This window comes from Rhinolophus sinicus, linkage group LG02, assembly GCF_036562045.2.
Source record: "Rhinolophus sinicus isolate RSC01 linkage group LG02, ASM3656204v1, whole genome shotgun sequence".
Lineage (NCBI taxonomy): Eukaryota > Metazoa > Chordata > Mammalia > Chiroptera > Rhinolophidae > Rhinolophus > Rhinolophus sinicus.
Genome location: NC_133752.1, coordinates 114,473,444 through 114,496,395, shown reverse-complemented (window position 1 = coordinate 114,496,395; position 22,952 = coordinate 114,473,444). Strand labels below are relative to the sequence as shown.

The following is a 22,952-nucleotide window of genomic DNA, read 5'->3' as shown; positions in this document are numbered from 1 at the left end:
GTAATTTTCAATAGAAACTATATAACACGGAGAAAACAGGTTCATCAAGCTGGTGCTAGATGATTAATCAATGATATCAGTACCTAATACAGGGTAAGCTCTTAATAAATGTTTACTATTGAACTGCACCATATATGGTATCTCAATATTGTGTAACTGGAAAACATGTTTTAAAAAGGGAATGGGGCGGGATAGATGAGGCGGTCGGTATATGACAGTATATAAATATACACTAGATAAGAAAAAAATGTACAATAGCAGTAAGCCAACACTCACTTTAATCATAATTCTAAATTACTTATTTTCACATTAACAGATATTTCTATAAACCACAAAGAACTGAGCTAAGTATAGTACATTTTTTAAAGAATTTTATTAAAAAGTTATCAGGAGCTGGTTGAAATTGTCACCATAAATATAAAATGTCTATTACTATTTTGATTCACAACAAATTCAGATCTAGGTTCCCTGAAAAGCTGTAGTATCTAATATCATAATAGGGATGACGAGGTACTGGACAGACACCCTCTAAAGCACTGACCATAAACAAAGTGATTACTTTAACAGCCAACCCTTTATTTTTACATCAGAAGCCTAATTTTTTTTTTGCCAAGCATTCATTTTATCATGAAATGTAGACAGAGACGGATGTAATTGTATCAAGGAAAAGAGCAGATCAAAACCTTTCGTTTTTATTAAAGGTTTTGACAATGAGGGCTTCATAAAATGTCAAGAAATTCTATTTGCTGTACAATAACCAGTTATTTCTAAGTAGGAGACATATGCCATATAGAAACTGTTTCAATGTGTAAAATAATTCTGAATTCTCATTATAAAAATATTTGGCTAAAATACAAAACATCTTTGCAATAAAACTGACAATGTAGCTTAAGTACAAGATTTGAGAAATGTCTCCTGGGAAAAATGGGAATGTTTCCTTTTGCCAGATAAACTCTGAACAAAGTTAAGGTGCCATAAATTAGACGAAACTAGAAAGAAACCTTCTGTTAATAGAAAAGAACAGCATGTAATGTACACTTCCTCCACGTCAAACTGACGACCACTAATGACAGTAAATTCTTATACGTAAGGAAAATAGAATATGCTCTTCAGAAGGAAATGACATTACAAGGTAATTCTTACAAACCAACCTCTTATTGAAGTTTCAATAGCTCTTCAGAGAACATAATCACAAAATGGGCAGAGATAATTTATATGACATTAAAGAATTCCTTTATATTACAATACCCTTTTCAAATACAAACACAAATCAAATATAAACACACTTGTAAAATTGTGATTCTGTTAATTAAACGTTTCTTTGAGACCACACTCAGCTACTAGCGACGTTTGGATGCAAAGGTTTAACTCGTGCTAATCTGGATAAGCCAAGGCGGAGACTCTGATTCGGAGACTTAACAGACACCCCTGCCTGTGGGCTGCTGCTGCTGCTGCTTCCAGATACCGCTGAAAGAAAACATACCACCTGATGCTGATAATATTAGAAACCTCCTAACAAACATAAATGTATACAGCAAAAAAAGCAGCTAAGGCTTATTCTGCTATGCAGGCTCTATGGAGTTATAAACAAGATTAAAAAAAAAAAAGGAAAGTAGTAAACGACAGAAAAAATACAGTATCACCTATCTTCAAACATCCCCAGAAGGCAAGGTAAAGATACCAAAACTTTAAGCATGAAAACTGAAATGGCTTAAGTTGGGAACAAATAACATTGATTGTAAAGGGATAAAGAAATGAATGCAATTGTAATTTCTAAAGTAGTAGAAAAATCTAATACATTTTTAAAACTCCTGCAATTTTTACACGTACTCCTTTGAAAGGATCTATTTTTTAAAATATTAAATAACTTTAAACAGGACAAATACTGTTTTTTATTTATTTACACTGGCTTCATTTATGCTCCCACTCTAACGTAATAATTATTTCCATCAAGTACGAAATTTCAAAATTTATCCACATAAGTGTTCATAGTTGATTATGCCTGTAGTCATAGTACAACTGTGTGTACTTTTTTCAAGGAAAGATTTATAAACATTCCCATGATTCTAACCATCCGATTTATCATTCTTAATTGAATGTATGTGCCATATATCAAATTCTTTCAACAAACTTTTAGGCTGTTTCTAGTTTCTCACAATTTTTCTATAAATAGTTATGAGAAGCTCACCACTTATTACTTTTTCTTCTTTTTAATTATTTTTTAAGAATAAATTCCCAAGACTAGTTTGTAGGCCAAAGCACAGGTTTATTTTTATAGCTCCTGTCAAGCTGTCCTATAAAGGGATTATAAATTCATAGAAAATAATTATGCCTGCTACCCCACAATCCAGAGTGTACTGAGTTATACTGTTTTATTATTTTCTAGTTTGAGAGGTATAAAGTAGTATTTTATTATTTCTCTAATTATCAGTGAGACTGAAATTCTTTTCATACTCACTTCTAGTTGTATTTCTTGAGGGCATTAGTATGTTTATGTCCTTGGCTAACTTTCCCATTGGGGGCTTGGTGGTCTCATATTTGTATAAAACAGGTAACTGACTGCCTACCTGAGGGTCAAATCTAGCTCGCAGATATATCTATACTGGGTTTTAAAAAACTAAAGAAAAAGTCAACTTTAAAAAAAATATGAGATTTCATATTAAAATCTGGATTTCTGGCTTCTTTTGAAAAACTCAGATCTGGAAATACCAGGCCCATAATCCTGCATGTGAACAATTAGAAAGAGCTGAGCAGCAACTGTTTCCTTCCAAAAAGGCCTGAGCTGTCAAGTCTGACAATCCCCGCTCCCTCAAGTTTATCACACGCCCCCATTCCCTCAGAGACATCACTTGCCCTACCCATTCACACAATCTGTAAGTACTGTGCGCTTTATGATATTAACTCTTTATCCATCATTCCATTATTTCCTTTTTTGTCTTTTTGATAATGCTACCTTTAAATTTCTACAGTCATTATATCATTTGTTTTCGATTTCTTTTGTTGGGAAATTACTAATTATTCTCAGAAGAAATACACTAAGGATTATCCTTTAAGTGATAATGGCATCATCATATCAGTAACTAATCTTCTTCCTTTCCTTCTCCAAAAAGCTTTTAAGTGCTCGTTAAAATCCTAGAATTTTTAAACCAGAAAGGACTTTAAATATTATGTAGTGCTTAATGTTTCAAATGATGAAATGAAGACTCCGAAATTAAGTAATCATGCAGTCTCAGGCCTGAATCTGTCTACTAATACATAGTTATTACTAGGAGAATGACCACTGTGGACCAATCAAGAAATGTCACTGAAAAGAAGAAGTAAAGTAAACCTGAGTAGACTTGGAATGACTTAGAAAAGGAGAGGGGACAGATGAAAAAAGACATAATCAGAAAGAGGAGCCTGGATAGAGAGGCTCTGACAGAAGAAGACATACACTCTGTTTAGGGAACACAAAGATGTATCAGTTTCACTGGAAGAGAAGATTCATGTGGTTGGACAGGGAAAGTGTAGACAGAGCCAGGACTATTTAGGAAGCCACCAGTAGTTGGGGCATGAAATGAACAGGGCCTGGATTCGGGTTTAGTAATGTCAAGAAGGGTGAAGGTCAAAGAATTCTTGAAGCATCAATGAGACTTGTTGTGGAGCAAAAGAAAACAAAAAGAAGTCAAGTTTGTAAGAGCTGGAGGTTGCGTTTGCTAGGGCACTTGTTACCTGCCGGGATTCCCATGTACAGGCCCTGACACTTCAGGCTGTGGAGGTCAGCGGGTCGCGAGCAAACAGATTTGTTGCCAAAATCACGTATCAGGAACCTTAAATGTTACTTGCCTTTGTCACTGTAATTCTACTACTAGGAATTCATCCTAAGAAAATAATCAGGGATGTGCCCATACATTTCTAAAATAAGGATGTTTGTGCTTATTACAACTTTATAACATTCAAAAAAATACTAAACAACCTGGATGCTCAATATGAGGGAATGATAAATGATGAATGAATGCAAAACCTTTGTTTTGGAGAATATGTAATGATATGTGTAACATTGACAACTAGGAAAACCATCTACCAGTGGTAGTTCTCCAAGCCCGAGCCCTTGATCAATAAATATACCATACCTGGTGGGACCCACTTAGGTCTCTTGCTTTCAGCTGAAGGACTGCATATTTGTAATGGTTTCCTAGTGGCCTCTGAAGAAAGAGAAACTTTTTTCGGTGAGGGCTGAGATTCTGATTTGACAGCAGCTGGAGCAGAGTCTACTGAAGTCACTTATTTGAAAAATATCCATAAAAAAGTTTGTCAGGAAGATTAAGCCTAGTATATATCTGTAAAAATTATAGTAACATAATCTTCTAAAAATTAAAAAGGCAGTATCATTTTGAAAAACTTTTTAATCAACATTTATTGAAAGACTAAAACAGTCACCTTTTAAGAGCATTTATGTGCTAGGCAGTGTAACATGCAATCATATATGTTACCTTTAACCCTTAGAGCAACTCTGATACAGATACTACCATCACCACTGTCAGACAAGGAAACACAGAGGTTCAGCAATCTGCCTGTAGTTTGATTGCTAGTAAATGTTTGAACCAGGATTAGGAACCAGGTCTGACTCCCAAGCCCAAGTTCATTTTTCTAAACATTACACAACAGTGTCTCAGTGTGTCAGTGAGACAATACGAGGTCTGACAATTAAGTTTGCAAATTCATCCTAGAAAAAGTGCTACATACCTCCTTGTTGAATATCACTACGGTCACCTTCAAAGTACTCCCCCTGGGAAGCTATGCACCAACACCAGCACCTAGTACATCCTTCAAAGCAATTTTGGAACTCTTTTTCTGGAATACCCATCAGAGCTGTCGTTATATTACCCTTGATGTCCTGAATGTCATCAAAATGTCTTCCTTTCAATATTTCCTTTATCTTCGGGTAAAGAAAGAAGTCATTGGGAGCCAGATCAGGTGAGTAGGGAGGGTGTTCCAATACAGTTATGTGTTTACTGGCTAAAAACTCCCTCACAGACAGTGCCGTGTGAGCTGGTGCATTGTCATGATACAAGAGCCATGAATTGTTGGCAAAAAGTTCAGGTCGTCTAACTTTTTCACACAGCCTTTTCAGCACTTCCAAATAGTAAACTTGGTTAACTGCTTGTCCAGTTGGTACAAATTCATAATGAATAATCCCTCTGATATCAAAAAAGGTTAGCAACATTGTTGTAACAATTTTGTGAACTTAATTGTCAGACCTCGTATATTAGGCTCTAGGGTTACAAAGAATATAATTCATGAATCCTGCTCCCAAGGAATTCCTATGGTCCAGTCACTAGACTCTCGTAGAAAGGGCAGCACAGTAAAGATGTGCGCCATGCAGTATGGAAAGAGCTATGACAGACTCTAGAGGTATCACAGTAGGAGGGAACCCATAATCTGTGTATATTATCTACATAGATTTAGAAGTCATAGGGAGGTAGGTGGGTGAGGATAATTTGAGCCAAGTCAAGCCTGGAAGGTAAAGATGAGTTAGAGGAAGTTTCTCAGACAGAGCAGAGCATGCAAAACTGGCCGATGCAAGTTCCAGGGCGAGCTACTTGGCCAGTAAGGCTGGAGCAGGAATGGCAAGGGTAGGAAAGGGAAGAGATACAGACAGGGTGCAGATCACTGAGGAAGTGAAGGAGCCACGTAATTTTTCTCAGGAGGACCTGCATTTAGAAAACATCTTTCTGACAGAAGTAATGGCAAGTAGACCACTAGCAGGCTCTATGGTAATCTGGGAGAGGTGGTAAGGGCCTGCACTACGGGGGAGCATAGAGGGATTGGATCTCTTTTAGTACTCAGATGGGGGAAAGCAGTGGTGAAGATGAAGCAATCAGGACTTGCCAGCTCCTGCTGTGCACACCTGCTGGATGGTGACATTAACCCAGAGAATAAACACAAGAATGGGAGTAGGTGTTGGTTTTTTTGGGGGGTGGGGTGAAGGGAATGATGGGAAGAGAGGTGGACTATAAATTCCCTTTCAGATAATGCTTGCTTTGCGATCCCTAGGGTTATCTGAATGCATATGAACAGGAACGTTTTCACTATATCCTTTTTAATGTTAACATTCCTCTTCCCTACATCAGCACTGTTCGGCAGCTTTTCTGCGCTGATGGAAATGCTCTACATTCTGTGCTACGCAATCTGCAATTCCATAGCCACTAGCCTCCTGTTGTTCTCCAGCACTTGAAGTGTGGCTGGCAAAACCAAAGGACTGACGCTTACATTTTATTTACATTTAATTAACTTAAATGGAATATAGCTACATGTGGTTAGTGGCTACCACATCGGACAGCACAGACCTTGAAATTTTCTCTGTCAAGGGAAAAATTATAACATGGGCAAATGAAAGACATTACATTATTAGTGGAACTAGAAATATAATCCATCTTGCCTAATTCTTAATCCCATTGTTTAGGAGACAAATTTTACTTCCAATATTATATATTAAACTTCTTTGTGAAGCAACTTGCTCCAAGGTATACAGAAGACTTTATATGGTAAATTCCAACTTGGAAACTGAAATTTTATTTCCAGTTTTTAGTGTGTCTTAGGGAGGAAGCATAAACAAACATTTAAAGAAAACATAAAATATATTCATATTGTTAATGATTGTTTTCATATCACAGTTTGTGGTAGGCCCTGCACAAATGTCTACATCCTGATTCCCCAAACGTGTGTAGCAACGGGACATAGCCAACGTCACTAAGGGTCTTGAGGTGGGGAGATTAGCCTGAATGCTCTGGATGGGCCCGATGTACTCACTCACCAGGGTCCTTACAAGTGACAGTGAGAAGCAGGGGTGGGGGTAAGAATGATGTGATGTGAGAAAGCCTCTGACATTCCTGGCTGTGAACACGGAAGTGGGCCGCAGTCAAACACAGGCGGCCTCGAGCAGCTGGAAGAGGCCGGAAAATGGATTTTCCCCTAGAGCCTTCACAAAGGAACACAGCCCTGCTGATAGCTTGATTTCAGCCCAGTGAGAACCATTTTGAACTTGTGATATGCAGAATTGTAAATATACATCTGTAGTGTTTTAAGCCACTAAGTTCCTGGAAATTTTTTACAGCAGCAACTGGAAACTAATATACAGCTTTATCTCTAAAAAGCCCTGCATGTGAAATGTAATTTCTGGAGATGAGATCAATTTGTCAATTAAAAAAACACTAACTAAAACCTCTTTTATTCAGAATACAGTGGAGAGGAATATAACTGAATCAGCAGTTACTTCTTACTGCTTAGCAAGTACTCAGGACCATGCTATCAGGGCGAGGGCAACTGCTACTATTCATAAATGGAGTCTGAGTAATGGAAATTTTAGTTTCAAAAAGCATATATATTAAACAACTAAGACATAAATATATATATAGATATATATCAATAAGTAAAACAAATAACGTTAATGAAAGTTATGTTATAATAATTTACCATATATTGTGAACTCAAAAGCATCCTAACTTCTTTTACAAAGGAAACAGGTATTCCATGCTCAAGTCGTCACAAATTCCAAAAGTTTGCAAAAATGGTTTCTAACAGAAGTTGTTTTGAAAAAAACCAAAAGGCTCGAAACGTGGCAAAAGAGTTCTGAAGTGGAAGATTAAGTCAAGCATGAAATCAAGAAAGTAGAATCGTCAAAGTTCCCTGTTTAATGGTCTGGAGAAAATGTGGTCCAGTGGATAGGGCGTAGGCTCTGGATGGACAAACCTGGGTGCAAATTCTAGCCCCTCCCTTACTCCTAGCTGTAAGAATTCCAACAGATTATTTAGGCTCTCTGAGCCTCAGTTTCCTCACAGTATAATGCAGGTGACAACAGCTATCTCAGAGGGGGCTGTCAGTGCTAAAGGGAGGTGATACACAGGAAGCGCTAGACAGGTAGTGGAGCTCACTCCCCTCATCTGCTTTCTCCACCCACCCTGCTTTCTTTACACATCTTAACTAGAAAGGAACACTCACAAACTGTTAAGGAGAACAAAGGCAAATACAAGAAACACCTATTAAATAAACCAAATACATTTCCTTTATAAAGTGGTTTGGACTAAGCTTACCCAAAGTATTACATCTGGATTTAGGTTTCTTCTCTTTCTTTTCAACTGGGGATTTAATCTTCACTCCTTTCTTTTTAATTTCTTTAACTTTACTTTTTGTTACAGTGACGTCTGCATCATCATCTTCGCTCTCACTAAAATCAGAATCATTCTCAGAATCTTCACCTAAAACAGAAGAGTACACACTTCACCTTTGTTTTAAGAAGCAAGGCTTCTATGGCCTTGACTTTTCTCTGGCTTTGGCACACTCTTGTGCACCTCTGTGCTGAGCCATTGCCAGCGGCAAAACACTGCCATGATGGACAGCAGGCTGCCTGGGTGTGAATCCTGGCCCGTCCACTTACAGGTTGTGTGACCTCCGACAGGTCGCTCACCCACGGCACTGTGCCTCAGTTTCCTCTGTATAAAATGGAGGTAACCAGAAAACCTACATGTGCGGATTAACTGAGTTAACACAGGTCAGGCATGTAGAATAACACCTGGCATACCGCAAGCAAAGTAGAATTGTTTGCTATTACTATCGTCATTGTAATTTCCTATCAGTAATCTTTATTTCCGATTTTACCAGTTTAATTCAGTAACTTTTGAAACGAATGGTAGGGTATAACATTAGCTACTCTTTCAAAATGATGACCTTGATGATAATAATAACGGTATACCTTCCTTAATCACATAAACTTCAACATTCTAGAATAGAAAAACATTGGGAATTGAGGAGCAGGGACTAACCATACAACAACCTTAACAGACTAAACAACATAAAATATTTTTTAAAAAAATGATAATCCTATATGATTTCATTTGGGACACACCTCTAATTTCCCACAAACTCTTTTCTGGCCTCCATGGGGTGATGTAAGCCAGTGAAGTAATATGTTCAGTAGGCACACCTGCTCTGGAAAAAAGGATGGAGAATACCTGATAGATAAGCAGGACATGCTTATTGCAGAAGATATAGACCACAATGAAAAGTATTAAGGAAAAAGAAGGCCTGCGCCCTGATTTTACCACTCAGAGATAACCACTGTTATGCCCACCATATATAATATCTTCCTATTCATCTATATGAAATATATTTTATATAAAAATACATATATGAAAAATTTTAAACGTACATAATAGTAGATAATAACTATTCAACAATCTCAGTATTTTGGTGCTTTTGTTTCATCTCTCTCTCTTTTCTTCTTTTCTCTTCCCTGTCTGGCTTGGAGTATGTTAAAATACATCTGAGGTATCGTGTCATTACACTCCTAGATTCTTCAGAATGCATCTCTAAGAAACATGGACTTCTTTAAAGAAAACAATGTCATTATCATACCTAACAATGTTAACAAGTGTTTTGGTGTGTCATCTATCCAGTCCATATTAATCACTTTCAATGTAGAGCAATATCCCCAACCATGTCCTTGACTTGTTGAAATAACCAAGTCAGTTGTTCTATAAAATGTCCCACATTCTGGATTTGTCTGTTTACTTCCTCATGGTGTCATTTAATTTACTCTTGCATTTTCTGTGAGCTGGAATTTTCTGAAGACTCAATTAGAATCAGGCTCACCTTCTTATTATTTAGGGGGGACAAGAATACACTTCCTGGTGATGCTCTGTACTTCGTATTATATCATATCAGAAAGCACATAATGTACGGTTGTCCCACTCTGTGTTGGTTCAGCTGATGCCAGCCTGAATTCTCCATTGTAAAGATGCTCATCAGCCTTCCATTGATGATCTTTGCCTAAATTAACGATGGTCATTATGATCTTCAAATTGTAATTTCCTTATTCTATCATTTTTTCCACAAATAAAATTTTTAAAAAACAAAAGAGTAATCAACCCACATATTCACATAACGATTACTATGTTATATAGAATAAGGCCAGCAGATCACACAAAGACTGTTACAAATGGTACCTTGCAAAATCAAGTAATTATTTCTGGAGTCCTAAGAGGATCTAGGTTCAGGGACGGCAAGTAGTAGGGAAGTGTCTCCAAAATTTCGGAATATAAAATCTAGGACAGTTCTGGTATTGCATGTGTTTTTGGCTTGAGAGGATAAATAGTAGGAACTGGGCAAAACTCTACTGAACACGTTTATCTAAAGATGGGGTCCAACTGAGCTTTATGAGTTAATGGAGAAAGCAGTCTAAATAATCTGGAGGTGGGAAGATGGACCCCCCAGAATCCCAAGTCATCAGCATACCGTATTGGAAAATCTGGAAGGCCCAAACACTTAGGTTATAGATTCTGGGAATATTTAGATGTCCTTAACAAAAGTCTAATGTTCTCTGCAATTTTCACTTTTTTTTTCCCAAATGAAGGTCACAGATGACCCTTTCTCTTCTTATCTAGGTTGAGCTGATGCTGGGGGAAAGCTCTGACATGTTACCTAAAGAAAAGGAGCCTGCTCCAAACTTGAGGTTGTGTGAAATGATAGTAGCACATTCAAGTATAATAAACAATCACCTTTGAGGGGATTGGAGAGTTGTTAGTCATTCTGGGCTTAGGGTGAATGAAAATAAACTGTTGCTCCTTAAAGTTCACTAAGCACGGAGGAATATGTCTGTCTTTCAATTTAAGGTAAAGCAGGATTGGCTGGAGTAGATTAAGGAGGTTTACACGGCCGGAAGACAGTGTAAGGCTTTTGTACTTCTGGGGTGGGGGACAGAAAAGGAGTCAGAAAGTTAGAGAGGCAAGGCAAAGTTTTTGCTTAAAGCTTAGTTTGTATATCCACAGTGGAGGCTAGATGGCAGTTCTCACTCTCTCAGCTAATGAGCTAGCTCCCTGTAAGGGTTGAAGGACTGCTTCTCAGGGCTGGACCATATGTATTTTATAGGGAGAATAGCCATACTTGGAGTTTAGTGCAAACCATAATAATGTACTATGGAAGAAAACCAAATCAGCTGTGAAAGAGCTAGAGGAGAAGCAGTCATTTTAGTCCACAAGTGACACGAAGGTGAGAACTACTGCATCTTGCACAACAGAACCTAAGAATGTTTAAGTATCTACTACAACATAAACCACCAGCATTACTTTCTCCCAATGTCCTATCCGGTCTAACGTCCAAGAATTCAGACATTCCATTTATTGATAAATTATTTTTACCACAATGGCTTCCTGTTGTGATTACTGTCCTAATTACAATAGCAACCCTCATTATCAGAATTCACGATAAAATCACCATTTGACAACCACATTTCCCCCAAACAACTATAGGTCCTGAATCTGTCTAAAGGAAGAATAATTTCCAGTTAGAAATAATTTTTGCAGTCCTCATATCCATCATAACTTCAGAGCACTCATATTTCAATAAATGTTTTCCTTCCTACTTGTGTTTTCCATATCATAAATCATTGTTCACCTGTACAAAACTTAAAAAACTATACTTCTCTCAAACCTCTGGCTCGTATTTCATCTCAAAAATATTTCCTTATGTAGAATTGAGTAACAACCTGGAACCAAGCTATTTACTTTTGAAAAATGATTTCCTTTAAAAAGCTTTTGAATTTTGGTAAAACACATAATATAAAATTTACCATTTTAACCTTTTTTTTTTTAAAGATTTTATTGGGGAAGAGGAACAGGAGTTTATTGGGGAACAGTGTGTACTTCCAGGACTTTTTCCAAGTCAAGTCGTTGTCCTTTCAATCTTAGTTGCAGGGGGCACAGCCCACCATCCCTTGCAGGAGTCGAGGAGTCGAACTGGCAACCTTGTGGTTGAGAGCCCACTGGCTCATGTGGGAATAGGCAGCCTTCAGCGTTAGGAGCATGGAGCTCCAACCGCCTGAGCCACCAGGCCGGCCCTATCTTAACCATTTTTAAGTGTACAGATCAGTAGTGTTAAATACGTACCGTGTTTCCCCAAAAATAAGACCTAGCCAAACCATCAGCTCTAATGCATCTTTTGGAGCAAAAATTAATATAAGACCTGGTATTATATTATATTATATTATATTATACCCGGTCTTACATAAGATCTGGTATTATATATTATACCGAGTCTTATATTAATTTTTGCTCCAAAAGATGCATTAGAGCTGATGGTCTGGCTAGGTCTTATTTTCGGGGAGACACGGTATATTTAAATTGCTGTGCAATAGACCTTCAGAACTTTTACAGCTTGCAAAACAGTGATTCTGCACCCATTAAACAACTTACTTTACCATTCTTCCCCCCCCAGTCTTTGCTAACAACCATTCTTCTTTCTGTTTCTATGAATTTGACTATTTTAGATCCTCATATAAGTGGAATCACACAGTATTTCTCTTGTAGCTGGCTTATTTCACTTAACATAAGGTCCTCAAGGTTCGTCCAAGGTGTAACATGTGACAGAATTTCCTTCCTTTTTAACATTGAATTAATACTCTACTGTATATATAGATCACGTTTTACTTATCCATTCATCCGTCCATGGATATTTGGGTTGCTTCCACCTCTGGGCTACTGTTAACAATGCTGCTATGAATGTGGGTGTGCAAATATCTGAGACGCTGCTTTCAATGCTGGATCATATGGTAGATCTATTTTTAATTGTTTGAGTAACTGCCATACTGATTTCCAATAGCGGGTGCATCATTTTACAATTCCACCAACAGCGCACAAGGATTCTAATTTCTCTACATCCTCACCAACACTTATTATTTTGTTTTTTTGACATCCTAATGGGTGTGAAGTGATATTTCATTGTGGTTTGGATTTACCTTTCTCTAATGATCAGTGATATTGAGCATCTTCTCACACGCTTTTTGGCCATTTGTGTATCATCTTTGGAGAAATGTCTATTCAAGTACTTTTAAGAGCAAATGGGCAATTTTAAAGTCAGTATCCAAATCATGATTTTCATAAAACTTCCTATTATAAAATGGTTCAGGAGACATTACCGGACATGGGAATGCAAATAACACAATGCTATTCTTTTTAAATATCTATACCTCTAAACATAACCCATGAATTCCATAAACCCAGCAAATAAACACGTGATTTCACTTCCACTTAGATAGCAAACATTCTGATCCTTTATTAAAGATAAATTAATTTCATTAGTGTGCTAAGTAGTCTGTCAATAACTTTAGAATTGCTTACTGATTTCTCTGACAGGCATGCATCAAATAATGATACTACCATGCTGGGGGTGCTACAATTATGCCTAGAAAAGACACTGAAACTGCCAAGGAGTTATTTTGACTACACTGTTTCTTTTGTGTTGTTTTTGGTATTATATTAAGTAACCCTAAGTTGGGAAGCATTTAGTCCATGCTTTGCTATGCTTCTTGAGGGTATTCTCTTTCACTGGCTCCTGCTTTTTGTGCTCCACTTACATTAGTGTTTTTCAAAGTAAGATCCATTGACCAACTGCCTTGGGATCACCTGCATCACGTAGAGGGGCAGGTCTGGGTTAAAAAGCAGACTTTTAGGCTCTATCCTGCTTTCCCCGTCTTCGTAGCTCTTCTATGACACTTGACAAATTATGTACAACAGGTCCTCGAATAATGTCAGTCTGTTCAACGTTATTTCGTTATAAGGTTGATTAGATGCCGTAGGAACTTAATTCTTGTTTATATCAACAATTAGCCTATGGTAAAATTGGTTTTGTTATATAGCGTTTCACTTAAAGTCATAGAACCTGTCAACGACGCTACGTGAGAACTTACCAATTTGATTATTGTCCATGTCCTCTCACTCAAATTTAAGCTCCTGGAGGGAGCTGATTTGCTCACTGCTGTATTCCTAGTGTCCAGAATACAGTGCACATAACAGGTACTCAAATACTTGTGGAACAAATGCTGATGAAGAAATCTGTTATTGTTTGTTGACAGCATGTTATAATCTATCAAAATATAGCATCTGATTTGGCATAAATTTTTGCATTTATTCATTTTAATTTTTAATTAATATGTCATGATGTACTGTCAAGGTCACTATGCTTCCTATTTGTCCTAAGTTCTGAGTCTGAAAACAACTGTCACAATAAAGGTTTCCTATCACTTCTATCCAAAATATTTTCGTGGTTTTCTACTACTTACAGAAAAAGTGTACACTTCTTAGAATGGGCCGGAGACCCCCATGGTTCAGTGCCAGCCTGCCTCGTGAGCGGCTCCTACAACATTCTTCCCTGCGGGGCTCACTGAACTCTCACCCGGGTACTTGCCTGTTCCACTGTTCATGCCTATCAGTCAGAAATGCTGCTTTTCCCTGTAGTTTGCCTAAATGCTACTCATTTTCCAAGGCATGACTTAAAGGTCACCTCCAGATAAAGCTTTTCCCCAAATGCAATTTAACCATCCTGTGTGTTCCTCCAACTTGCACACACCACATATTTAGCAGAGTGCTCTGAATACATTAATGTCTCTTAGAACATTTCACTGAATTTCCATAGGATTAATTTTGAGGTAGGATATCACTTACTAGTTCCAAAGTCTGGTTTGGAGTCATCAGCACTATCGCCATCACTGCCTTCCAGAAGAATCTTCCTTTGTTGTACCCCAGCTTTAGATGCTGCTTTTCTTTTTCTTTTCCCTCGAGCACCATGCAAATCATCTTCCTCAGTAATCTTATCCAAATCTTCAGGGGAGGTATAAAAATCAATGGAAAACTTTTTGTGACAGGCAATATTTAAAGAGCTGAGAGTAGACTCCTATTCAGTCTGCTGTTTTTATTGGCCCAGCTTCATCCCTCCCCGGCTTCTAGTAATAGACCACATAGCCCAACCTGGGCCAACTATAATACATCAGTCTCCTGGCAACACAGTCTAGTTGAAGGATAAGTCCAAGACCCAAAATGAGAGTCTCTCCCCAAGAATTTTCAAACTGGAGCTGGGAAGACACAGCCCCTTTCTTCAGTGGTCAACTGCTGTCGATTATAAGCCATGGGTAGTCACGACCCTTCACCAGGGAAGAAACTGGGTCTACAGTAAAAGAAAACTAAAACAGAAAGAAACAAAGGCGAGAGATGAAGGGCACCTTGACAAATGTAAAGATCTTGGTTCTAGCCACAGTTTTAGAAATTTAAATACAAATTTGAAAAACAGCATTGTTGTAATAAATAAATATTATTATTACTATAAAAAACTTACCTAAATAATCACTGGCTACACTGCAATTGGAGATATGGGGAGACTTATCCATTGTTTCTATTTTACTATTGCTGCATTTTTCAGTGCCTAAATATAAGGAAGAGGTAAGAAGGAACAGGTGTTCATTAATCAACCAATGTCTAGAAGTAGGAAGATTAGTGCTAAAATGTAATAGCATCCAGATACAGATAAATGATTTAAACTCAAACTAGGACAGTGACTTTACTTGGAGAGGCTAGCATATTTTTAGGAGTTTGGGCTCTGAAATGAAACAGTTAATCAGACTTAAGTTCAAATTCAGGCTCTACTGCTTAAACTGGCTTATATGACTATGGGAAAGTTGCTTATCCTCTCTAAGACTTAATTTCCTTGTCTATAATACGGAAATAAAAATAGTGTGGGGATTAAGTGGGGTTATTGTGGGATATGGAAATTGCTTATTGTAGTACCCAGCACATAGGAAGTCAATAAGTATTGACTATTATTTCTGTGTAGGCAGGACCATGCTTTTACTAACATAAAGGCTCTTCAATCAGTATAATAATCTTAAAATGATCTAAAGTGTTTTAAGAAGGCTTTAAGTCATGATAATTGGTACTGTTAAGTCCCAGTGTTACAAAGTGCTTTATTCTGTGAGAAGTGTTACTTCCAAGGAAATCCTGCTATACATTCCACAGCCTCTTACGGGCAAGAGATGGATTTCATTTTCTCAATTTTAGATATAATTTATGACAATTCACTTTTTAAGTTTCTTTGATTCCTCATTACCAAAAGGTCCCCTAATCAACACTGTCTCATTTATTTTCAAATAGGAGGCAATACTGATTTAAATATCTATACACCTAAATAAACTAATGGGCTAAAAATATCTCCAACATAAAGGAAGTTAAACCAAAACAATTTAATTCAGAAAGCATTTTAGCAGTTTGGATGTCTTTTCCAGGAATAACTTCTGCATATCCAGAATATAAATAAGTATTGACATCTGCCGCAGTCACCAGAAAAATCAAAGGAGAAAAACCCATAGAGAAATCCAAAAATCATATATCCCTTAAGTCTACTGAGCTTGCCAACCAAATTACTACCTTTAACCTTTGTAAATAATAAAAATTACCATCATTAGGTCATGTTTAACTTGAATTTTGAGAGAACGGAGGTGGATTGTTACGATTGTACAGATTAATGCATTTGATCAAGAAATTAAATTTTCACTGTATACAAAAATGTAATCTGAATATCCCCAAGCTCACAGGCCAGGTCCATCCTCAAGCTCACTTTGGGTGTTAAGCAGAGATGTATGTATGTATGTACGTGATTTATGCAGCAGAATAAACTGAATCCAATCATACCCTCTGCAAATTGTGCCATTTATGGTCCAAAGTATTAAAATTGTACTCTTTCCTCTGGGAAGTCTCATCCAAAGAAATTATAAAAGCAATAAGAAAGTTAGAAAGATAAATATATAGAAAATAAAGTTACTTTTATCTTGAGACTCCTCCACATCAATGATGACTGTCGGAAGTTCCTTCACTGATAATGCCAGTGCGACTTCCAAGTCTCTCTGGTAGAGCTTGTCATCTAAAGCCATCCTGGAGTAGATACACAAATAATAGTGAGTTTTTTTAAATGATCAATCTCAACTAAACAGAAAAATTTGAGATTTTCCTGCATTACCATTTAAGAGTTGCTAACCTCACAAAAATGTTTTTAAATGATAATCATGATCCTCATTGACTTTTAAGGATGAGACTTCTAAAAGGTAGCAATGTCATGTTGTATCTAGCATAAGAGATTTGACATACGTGCTGTTGCACTTACTGTTTCCTTTCATTGTAATGTCTGTCCTTACCACCAGCTCACCCATGTGGGAAGCACCTACCTGCTCAACCTGGAATAAGACTTGGCTCACAGGTCACTTTTTTTTTTTTCACTTAGAAATGACCTCTCACACCTCCTCAGACAGCTATTATAGGTCTTATATTTAATTTAAAAAAATGTTTTTACATCTGTTTCTTCCAATCTAGACTTCAGCAAATAGTTCACCAGGTACTTACTGTGTATGAGGCACTGCACTACATAGGACACGAAGGTCCATCAAGGAGTCTGCCATTAATGAGGCGGGTAGAGAAATAAGACAGACTAATAATTATCCCATATAAGCAGATTATGTCTCCTGTTCAAGGTGGTCAAAAGTGCTATGGTGTGTAAGAGGAAGAGAAATCAAAAATAGAGAAGGTTGCATGAAGGAGGAAATACTGAGATGTACCTTGAAGGATTTCTTATTTTTCTAAAACAGCAATTTTACTGAGATATAATTCATATAGCATTAAATTCATCCTTTTAAAGCATACAATTCAGCAGTTTTTAGTATATTCACAGAGTTATGAAACCATCACCATTACATAATTTCAGAACACTTTCAACACCCCAAAAAAGAAATCCTGTATCCATTAGCACTCACTCCCCAGCATCTGGCAACCACTAAACTACTTCCTGTTTCTATGGACTTGTCTACTCTGGACACTTCACAGTAATGGAATCGTCCAGTATGTGGTCTTCTGTACCTGGCTTCTTTCCATTGGCATAATGCCCTCAAGGTTCATCCATGTTACAGTTCTATCAGTACTTCATGTCTCTTTATTGCTGAATAATACTCCATTGTATGGATAGACCACATTATCCTTTCATCAGCTGACAGACATTTGGATTGCTTCCACCTTTTGACTATTATGAGTAATGCTGCTACATTCATGTACAGATATTTGTGTGGGCATATGTTTTCATTTCTCTTGGCTATATGCCTAGGCTGGGTCATACAATAACTCTGTGTTTAACATTTTGAGAAACTGCTACTCTGTCTTCCAGTGTAGCTGTTCCATTTTACATTTGCAGAAGGAATGCATGAAGAATCTCCAATTTCTCCACACCCTCCACAGCACTTGTTATTGTCTGTCTTTTTTATTATGGCCATCCTAGTGGGTATGAAGTATTACCTCACTGTGGTTTTGATTTGCATTTCCTCGATGGCTATGGATGTTGAGCATCTTTTCATGTGCTTATTGGCCATTTGTATATCTTTTTTGGAGAAATGTCTACTCAAATCTTTTGCCCATTTTAAAAATTGCATTATTAGTCTTTATTGTTGAGTTGTAAGAGTTCTTTAAATATTCTGGATACAAGTCCCTCAATTATATGATTTGCAAATATTTTATCCCATATGTGGGTATTTTCACTATATTTGAAATATAGTGAAATGATCAAAAACAGAAATTAAAAACAAAATAGAGAGAGAAAAGTAAAGAGAATGACATGGACTAAGTTTCTCTATGTTAATTAACTTTTCTCATACTTGTAGCAGTAAACCATCACATGACCCATGATCCATTTGTTAATATCCCTCTTCTGCCCATCTCCTCTCCACACGACAAGTTTTGGGCCTCTCAGGGCTTCCTTCCCTCACTCTCTTCTCTGTTGGTGTTAACTAATGGAATCCCAAAGTTAGTCTAAATATTACAAGATCTTCTCATTGCTGGACAAGTCTCAACAATATAAAGAGAAAATATTTTTGTTCTGCAGAAAAACACATGGTTTTAAATTTTATAAAACTGTCCTTACAAATGTAATTTTTAACAAAGTAGTTTTGTGAGACTTGACTTCAGAAACAGGTATGGGGTCGTGTAAAAGTAAGTTATAACTTCAGAACTTTACAAGTATGATTGTCTTAATATTTAAATGGGTATTTCCTTACATGTTTATGAATTTCTTTAAGTCAGAAAGTCAGAAGAGGATTAATGGTACATCCTCAGTCTCCTACAGGCACTAAATAAAATAACACCTATGGCTCTGCTCGAGCTCTAATTTAAACCAGAAGCCGCATCTGTCTCTCTTTTAACACATCTAATGTCAGGTATTCACTGTATGTCTTACCTCTCACCTTTTTTTAGGGGTTTTCTCTTGCAATGGGATATCTTCTTTCTGGAGATTCTTCAGTTTAGGTGTTGGTTCTTCTAGTTTTAACTCCTTTGGTGCTGTTCTAGATTTCTTAGTTAAATGTCCAGTTGCAGAAACAAAATCATCTATTTATGTGTGAATTAAAAATAAAAGAATATATGAAATTCCTTCTTCTAAGTAATAAATAAATACAATTTTTTTTAGCAGTTGAAATTCATTACAGTGGGTGTTCAAGTTTTAAAGATTAAGCAAATTGTTTAATTTCCATAATTTAAAAAATGTTGGTATACTGTCTTTATTCTCACTCATGTTTTTCAACTTTGTTTTAGTGGCCTTATTTATTAAAATATCAACATATCAAAAACGAAGTCACTGATATAGTTCTGTTCATACTCAACATAAAACTACTGCTTTAGCTTTTAAAGCTAAAAGCAGCATGTATCATGTATGCATGACACAGGTATGCATACTTTCAGGATACATGTAGTACTAATCACATACTTTAGCATTTATTAGTACATGTTGTCTCTTTTATGCTTCCTCATGGAGAAATATAACTTGTGATTGCCTCAGTCTCTACCCCAGTGTCTATAACACAACTGGCAATTTATAAATATTCGGTGACAGATGGATGACAGTGATAAAAAGCTGCAAATTATATTTTATAGTATTTTCTCCTAAGTCTTACACACATTAAGGCTGTGCCCAAGGCAGAAAACAGATTCCTTCAAACCTCAGAGTTCCTAAGCATTTGACTCACAGAAAGCTCTGGTGGTCTGAGAAATACAAAACCTACTTCAAAGTGAATGTAATCTAGCCCAATGTTTCTTAAGCTTTTTGACCAAAGTTGTCTTAATAACCTATATATATATATATATATATATAAATATATAACCCAATAGGGTATACACAGTTTAAGCCTAACCTTTCTTCAAGGTCTTAGTGTATAATTAATGGGGATTTCACATTATATTCTGTAACACATTTGTGCCTCAAAAAAGTGTGTCCCTTCCTAGGGGAAGGGAGAGGAGACAAACCTCACCTTGAGAAACATGGTCCTAGAGTAATTTTGACCTAAGGAAACATTTCACCTGGATCTATTCATTTATTACTTACCTACATACTTCTTGTCAGTATAATTATCAGCGTAATTATCCCAAATGCTTAAAAATTATTTTTGCAGACCTACCTCTTATGCAATTGGGTAATATGTTCAAATATATATATATACACACACACATATATATAATATGTAAATATGTAATAAATAAATATAAAATATAAATATATATATGTCTCATATACATTTCTGAGGAAACAAATTTGCAAATCTTTAAAGTAAAAATAAGAATCTCTATTTACCATCACTGTCGGAGTCCTCAAACTGTGAGTAATTGACCGGTTTTCTATGCCTATGATCAAAACAGAAATTTTTCATTTATACAAACATCAATTTTCTCACCCCAATCCTTAAAACCATTGTCTTGAGTAAAGAAAAATGTGTTTGTATTCTCTTGAGAATACTTAAACTTAAAACACGATTTGGATTTTACAGGGATTTAACATTAGCTGAAATAGTTATTTGATATGCCTGATAAGAAAAAAATTAATTCAGATAACCCACAAAGTTAAAATAATCAATATAGTTAAACACTTACAATTTATATACTGTTTAATTGCTGTTGGGCATTTAAAAGTTTCTATTGTACGTATTCTTTTGTTTTATATGCGCATTCTGTCTTCCTTATTATAAACTTGACACTAAAAGCCATTTTCTTTTCTTTTTTTAAATCTCACCACAATACTAAATAATGTTCTGTATGCAATGGGCATTTAAAAAATGGCGAGTGACTTTGTATTTGCCACCTGAAACAAATCTTTATACTACTTTAGAGGACACTAGAAGAAATTCTGAGATTGAATAATAGTAAAATAAAATCAAAACTCTTTAAAAAAAATATGCTCAACGATTAAGCTATAATGATATAATTCTTACTGTTTATCAAGCACATTCTCTCTTTTTCACTCTGAATTGTAGCAATAAAGAATACGACTACTTGTACAGTTCGGTGCCACCTGCCTTGTTTCGTGCTAAGGTGCCAGTCATTTGACCATCACTGCTGTGCCAATAACAGAACAATAAAAAAAGCAAGTAATGCCTTAGTATTATAATGAAAATAGTTTTGACCACATGAACCTCCCAAGAGGGTCTCAGTGACCTGTAGGGGTCTGCAAACCATACTTTGACAAGCTATTCCAGACAAAGGTATTATGTATTCGCTGCTTGGATGTTCAATACCCATTTCAAAATTAACATGCTCAAAACGGAACTCTTGATCCCCCTCTGGACTTGTTCCTTTAACTAGTCTGCCACACTTCAGTTAGTAGAAAGATCATCCATTCAGTAGCTGAGGCTAAAGTACTGTGAAGTCATTCTTGATTCTTTTTTTCCCTTGCTTCCACATCTACTGCATCAGCAAGTTTTGTAAGCAGTTCCTCCAAAATATATCCCAAATTCATGTGTCCCATTCCATGTCCACTCCAAACATTACCCAATGATACAATAGTCTAATTGGTTTTCCTGCTCCCCTTCTGGTTATCCCGTCTGCCATTCATTCTCCACCAATAGCTGCAAGCAAACTTTATAAAACCAAAATTAGATTTCTCTCCTCTATTAAAAACTCTCCCCTGACTTCCCACTGAACATAGAATAAAATCCAAACTCCTTTCTATCTAAAGCCTACAAGCCCTCTCTGCTCTGGTTTTTGCCTATTTCTGTAACCCAATCCCCCACAATTCTCCCCACTGCTTGGAAATGCTACAGCTTTCGTGGTTTTCTTTCTGTCCCTCGAACATGGTCAAGCTCAAGGCCGTGGCTCTTGTTCCCTTTACTTTACCAGGATTCCCCCAGATTTTCATTGGCTAGTTCCTTCTTGTCATTCATGCTTCAGCTCATGTGTTATCTCCTCAGAGAGGCAACACCTATTTAAACTAAGGTTTTCTTCCTTCTTACTCTCTCTCACATTCCGATGTTTATTTTTGGTCCCCTAACCTCCCCCCGTGACTAGAATGTAACCTATATTATATTCCATCACTTTACTAAATGAATGGCTGACCCTACACCTCCATAGCACTCAACTGTGGTTAAGTAGAGGAATAGCTTCAAATAGTATAATGGAAGCACAGAGGATTTGGAGCCAGGTGGCTGAGGTTTGAGTATTATCCTGCCACTCACCAGCTTTGTGACTCAGGTAAATTGGACTTTAGGCCTAGAAGTTTAAATAGATAAGATAGGGATACCTACACTGCTGTTATCAAATAACTACATAAGTAGGAGCTTGGTGCAACGTAAAGTGCTGTTCGTACGCTACTATACAAGGTCTTATCTGAATGGGGTGGGTAAAGAAACGGCAATCGCTGCGGAGGGAGGAAAAGAGAAGGGAAAGGCTAGAATGCTAGGATACTTCTGGAGAATGGATGGCCCTCAGTGGAAACTGGACAGTTTCCCAGTTACCGTCCATCCCACCGCACCATCGCTACCCTCCGTCCTACTCGTCCCTTTCCCCTCAATCGTGTGTAGGTGAGGCTGACTACAGCGTCTTCCTCCTCTTTCCTCCACATCCCCGCCTGATGTCTTGAATTACTCACCTCACAGGCCGCACCATGGCTCCCTTCAAGCCTGGATACTTGCAGCTCTGATGTTCTAGTTGGCAGCAGTGGCGGTTTCAATTCCCGCCCAAAAACAGACACCGGAGCTCTCCGCCCCCTGCCATCAGTCCTCCAATGATTACCAGCCATCCTTACCGGCGCGCATGCGTTCTGAGAAGAGCTAATTTGTTCACTCCCTTCCCCCAAGACAT

The 22,952-nt window shown here is 37.1% G+C and overlaps 1 protein-coding gene across 3 annotated transcripts; it reads right to left on the bottom strand.

The window, feature by feature from the left end:
* Positions 1 to 260: 260 nt before the first annotated feature.
* RAD51AP1 (RAD51 associated protein 1) lies at positions 261 to 22,897 on the bottom strand. Of its 3 annotated transcripts, none has more exons than XM_019756922.2 (9): positions 22,741 to 22,897; positions 20,455 to 20,504; positions 19,076 to 19,217; positions 16,621 to 16,730; positions 15,142 to 15,228; positions 14,475 to 14,630; positions 8,073 to 8,237; positions 4,113 to 4,184; positions 261 to 1,467 (listed from the first exon to the last, which is right to left on the bottom strand). In XM_019756922.2, the coding sequence occupies exons 1-9, from the start codon at positions 22,755 to 22,757 to the stop codon at positions 1,334 to 1,336; spliced, it is 933 nt and encodes a 310-aa protein (XP_019612481.2). In that variant the 5' UTR covers positions 22,758 to 22,897; the 3' UTR covers positions 261 to 1,333. The 3 variants fall into 3 exon arrangements, with proteins under 3 accessions (XP_019612481.2, XP_019612480.2, XP_074181355.1); XM_019756921.2 differs by having other exon boundaries at positions 4,113 to 4,262; positions 22,741 to 22,896; XM_074325254.1 differs by lacking the exons at positions 20,455 to 20,504; positions 22,741 to 22,897 and having other exon boundaries at positions 4,113 to 4,262; positions 19,069 to 19,204.
* Between the last annotated feature and the right edge of the window lie 55 nt (positions 22,898 to 22,952).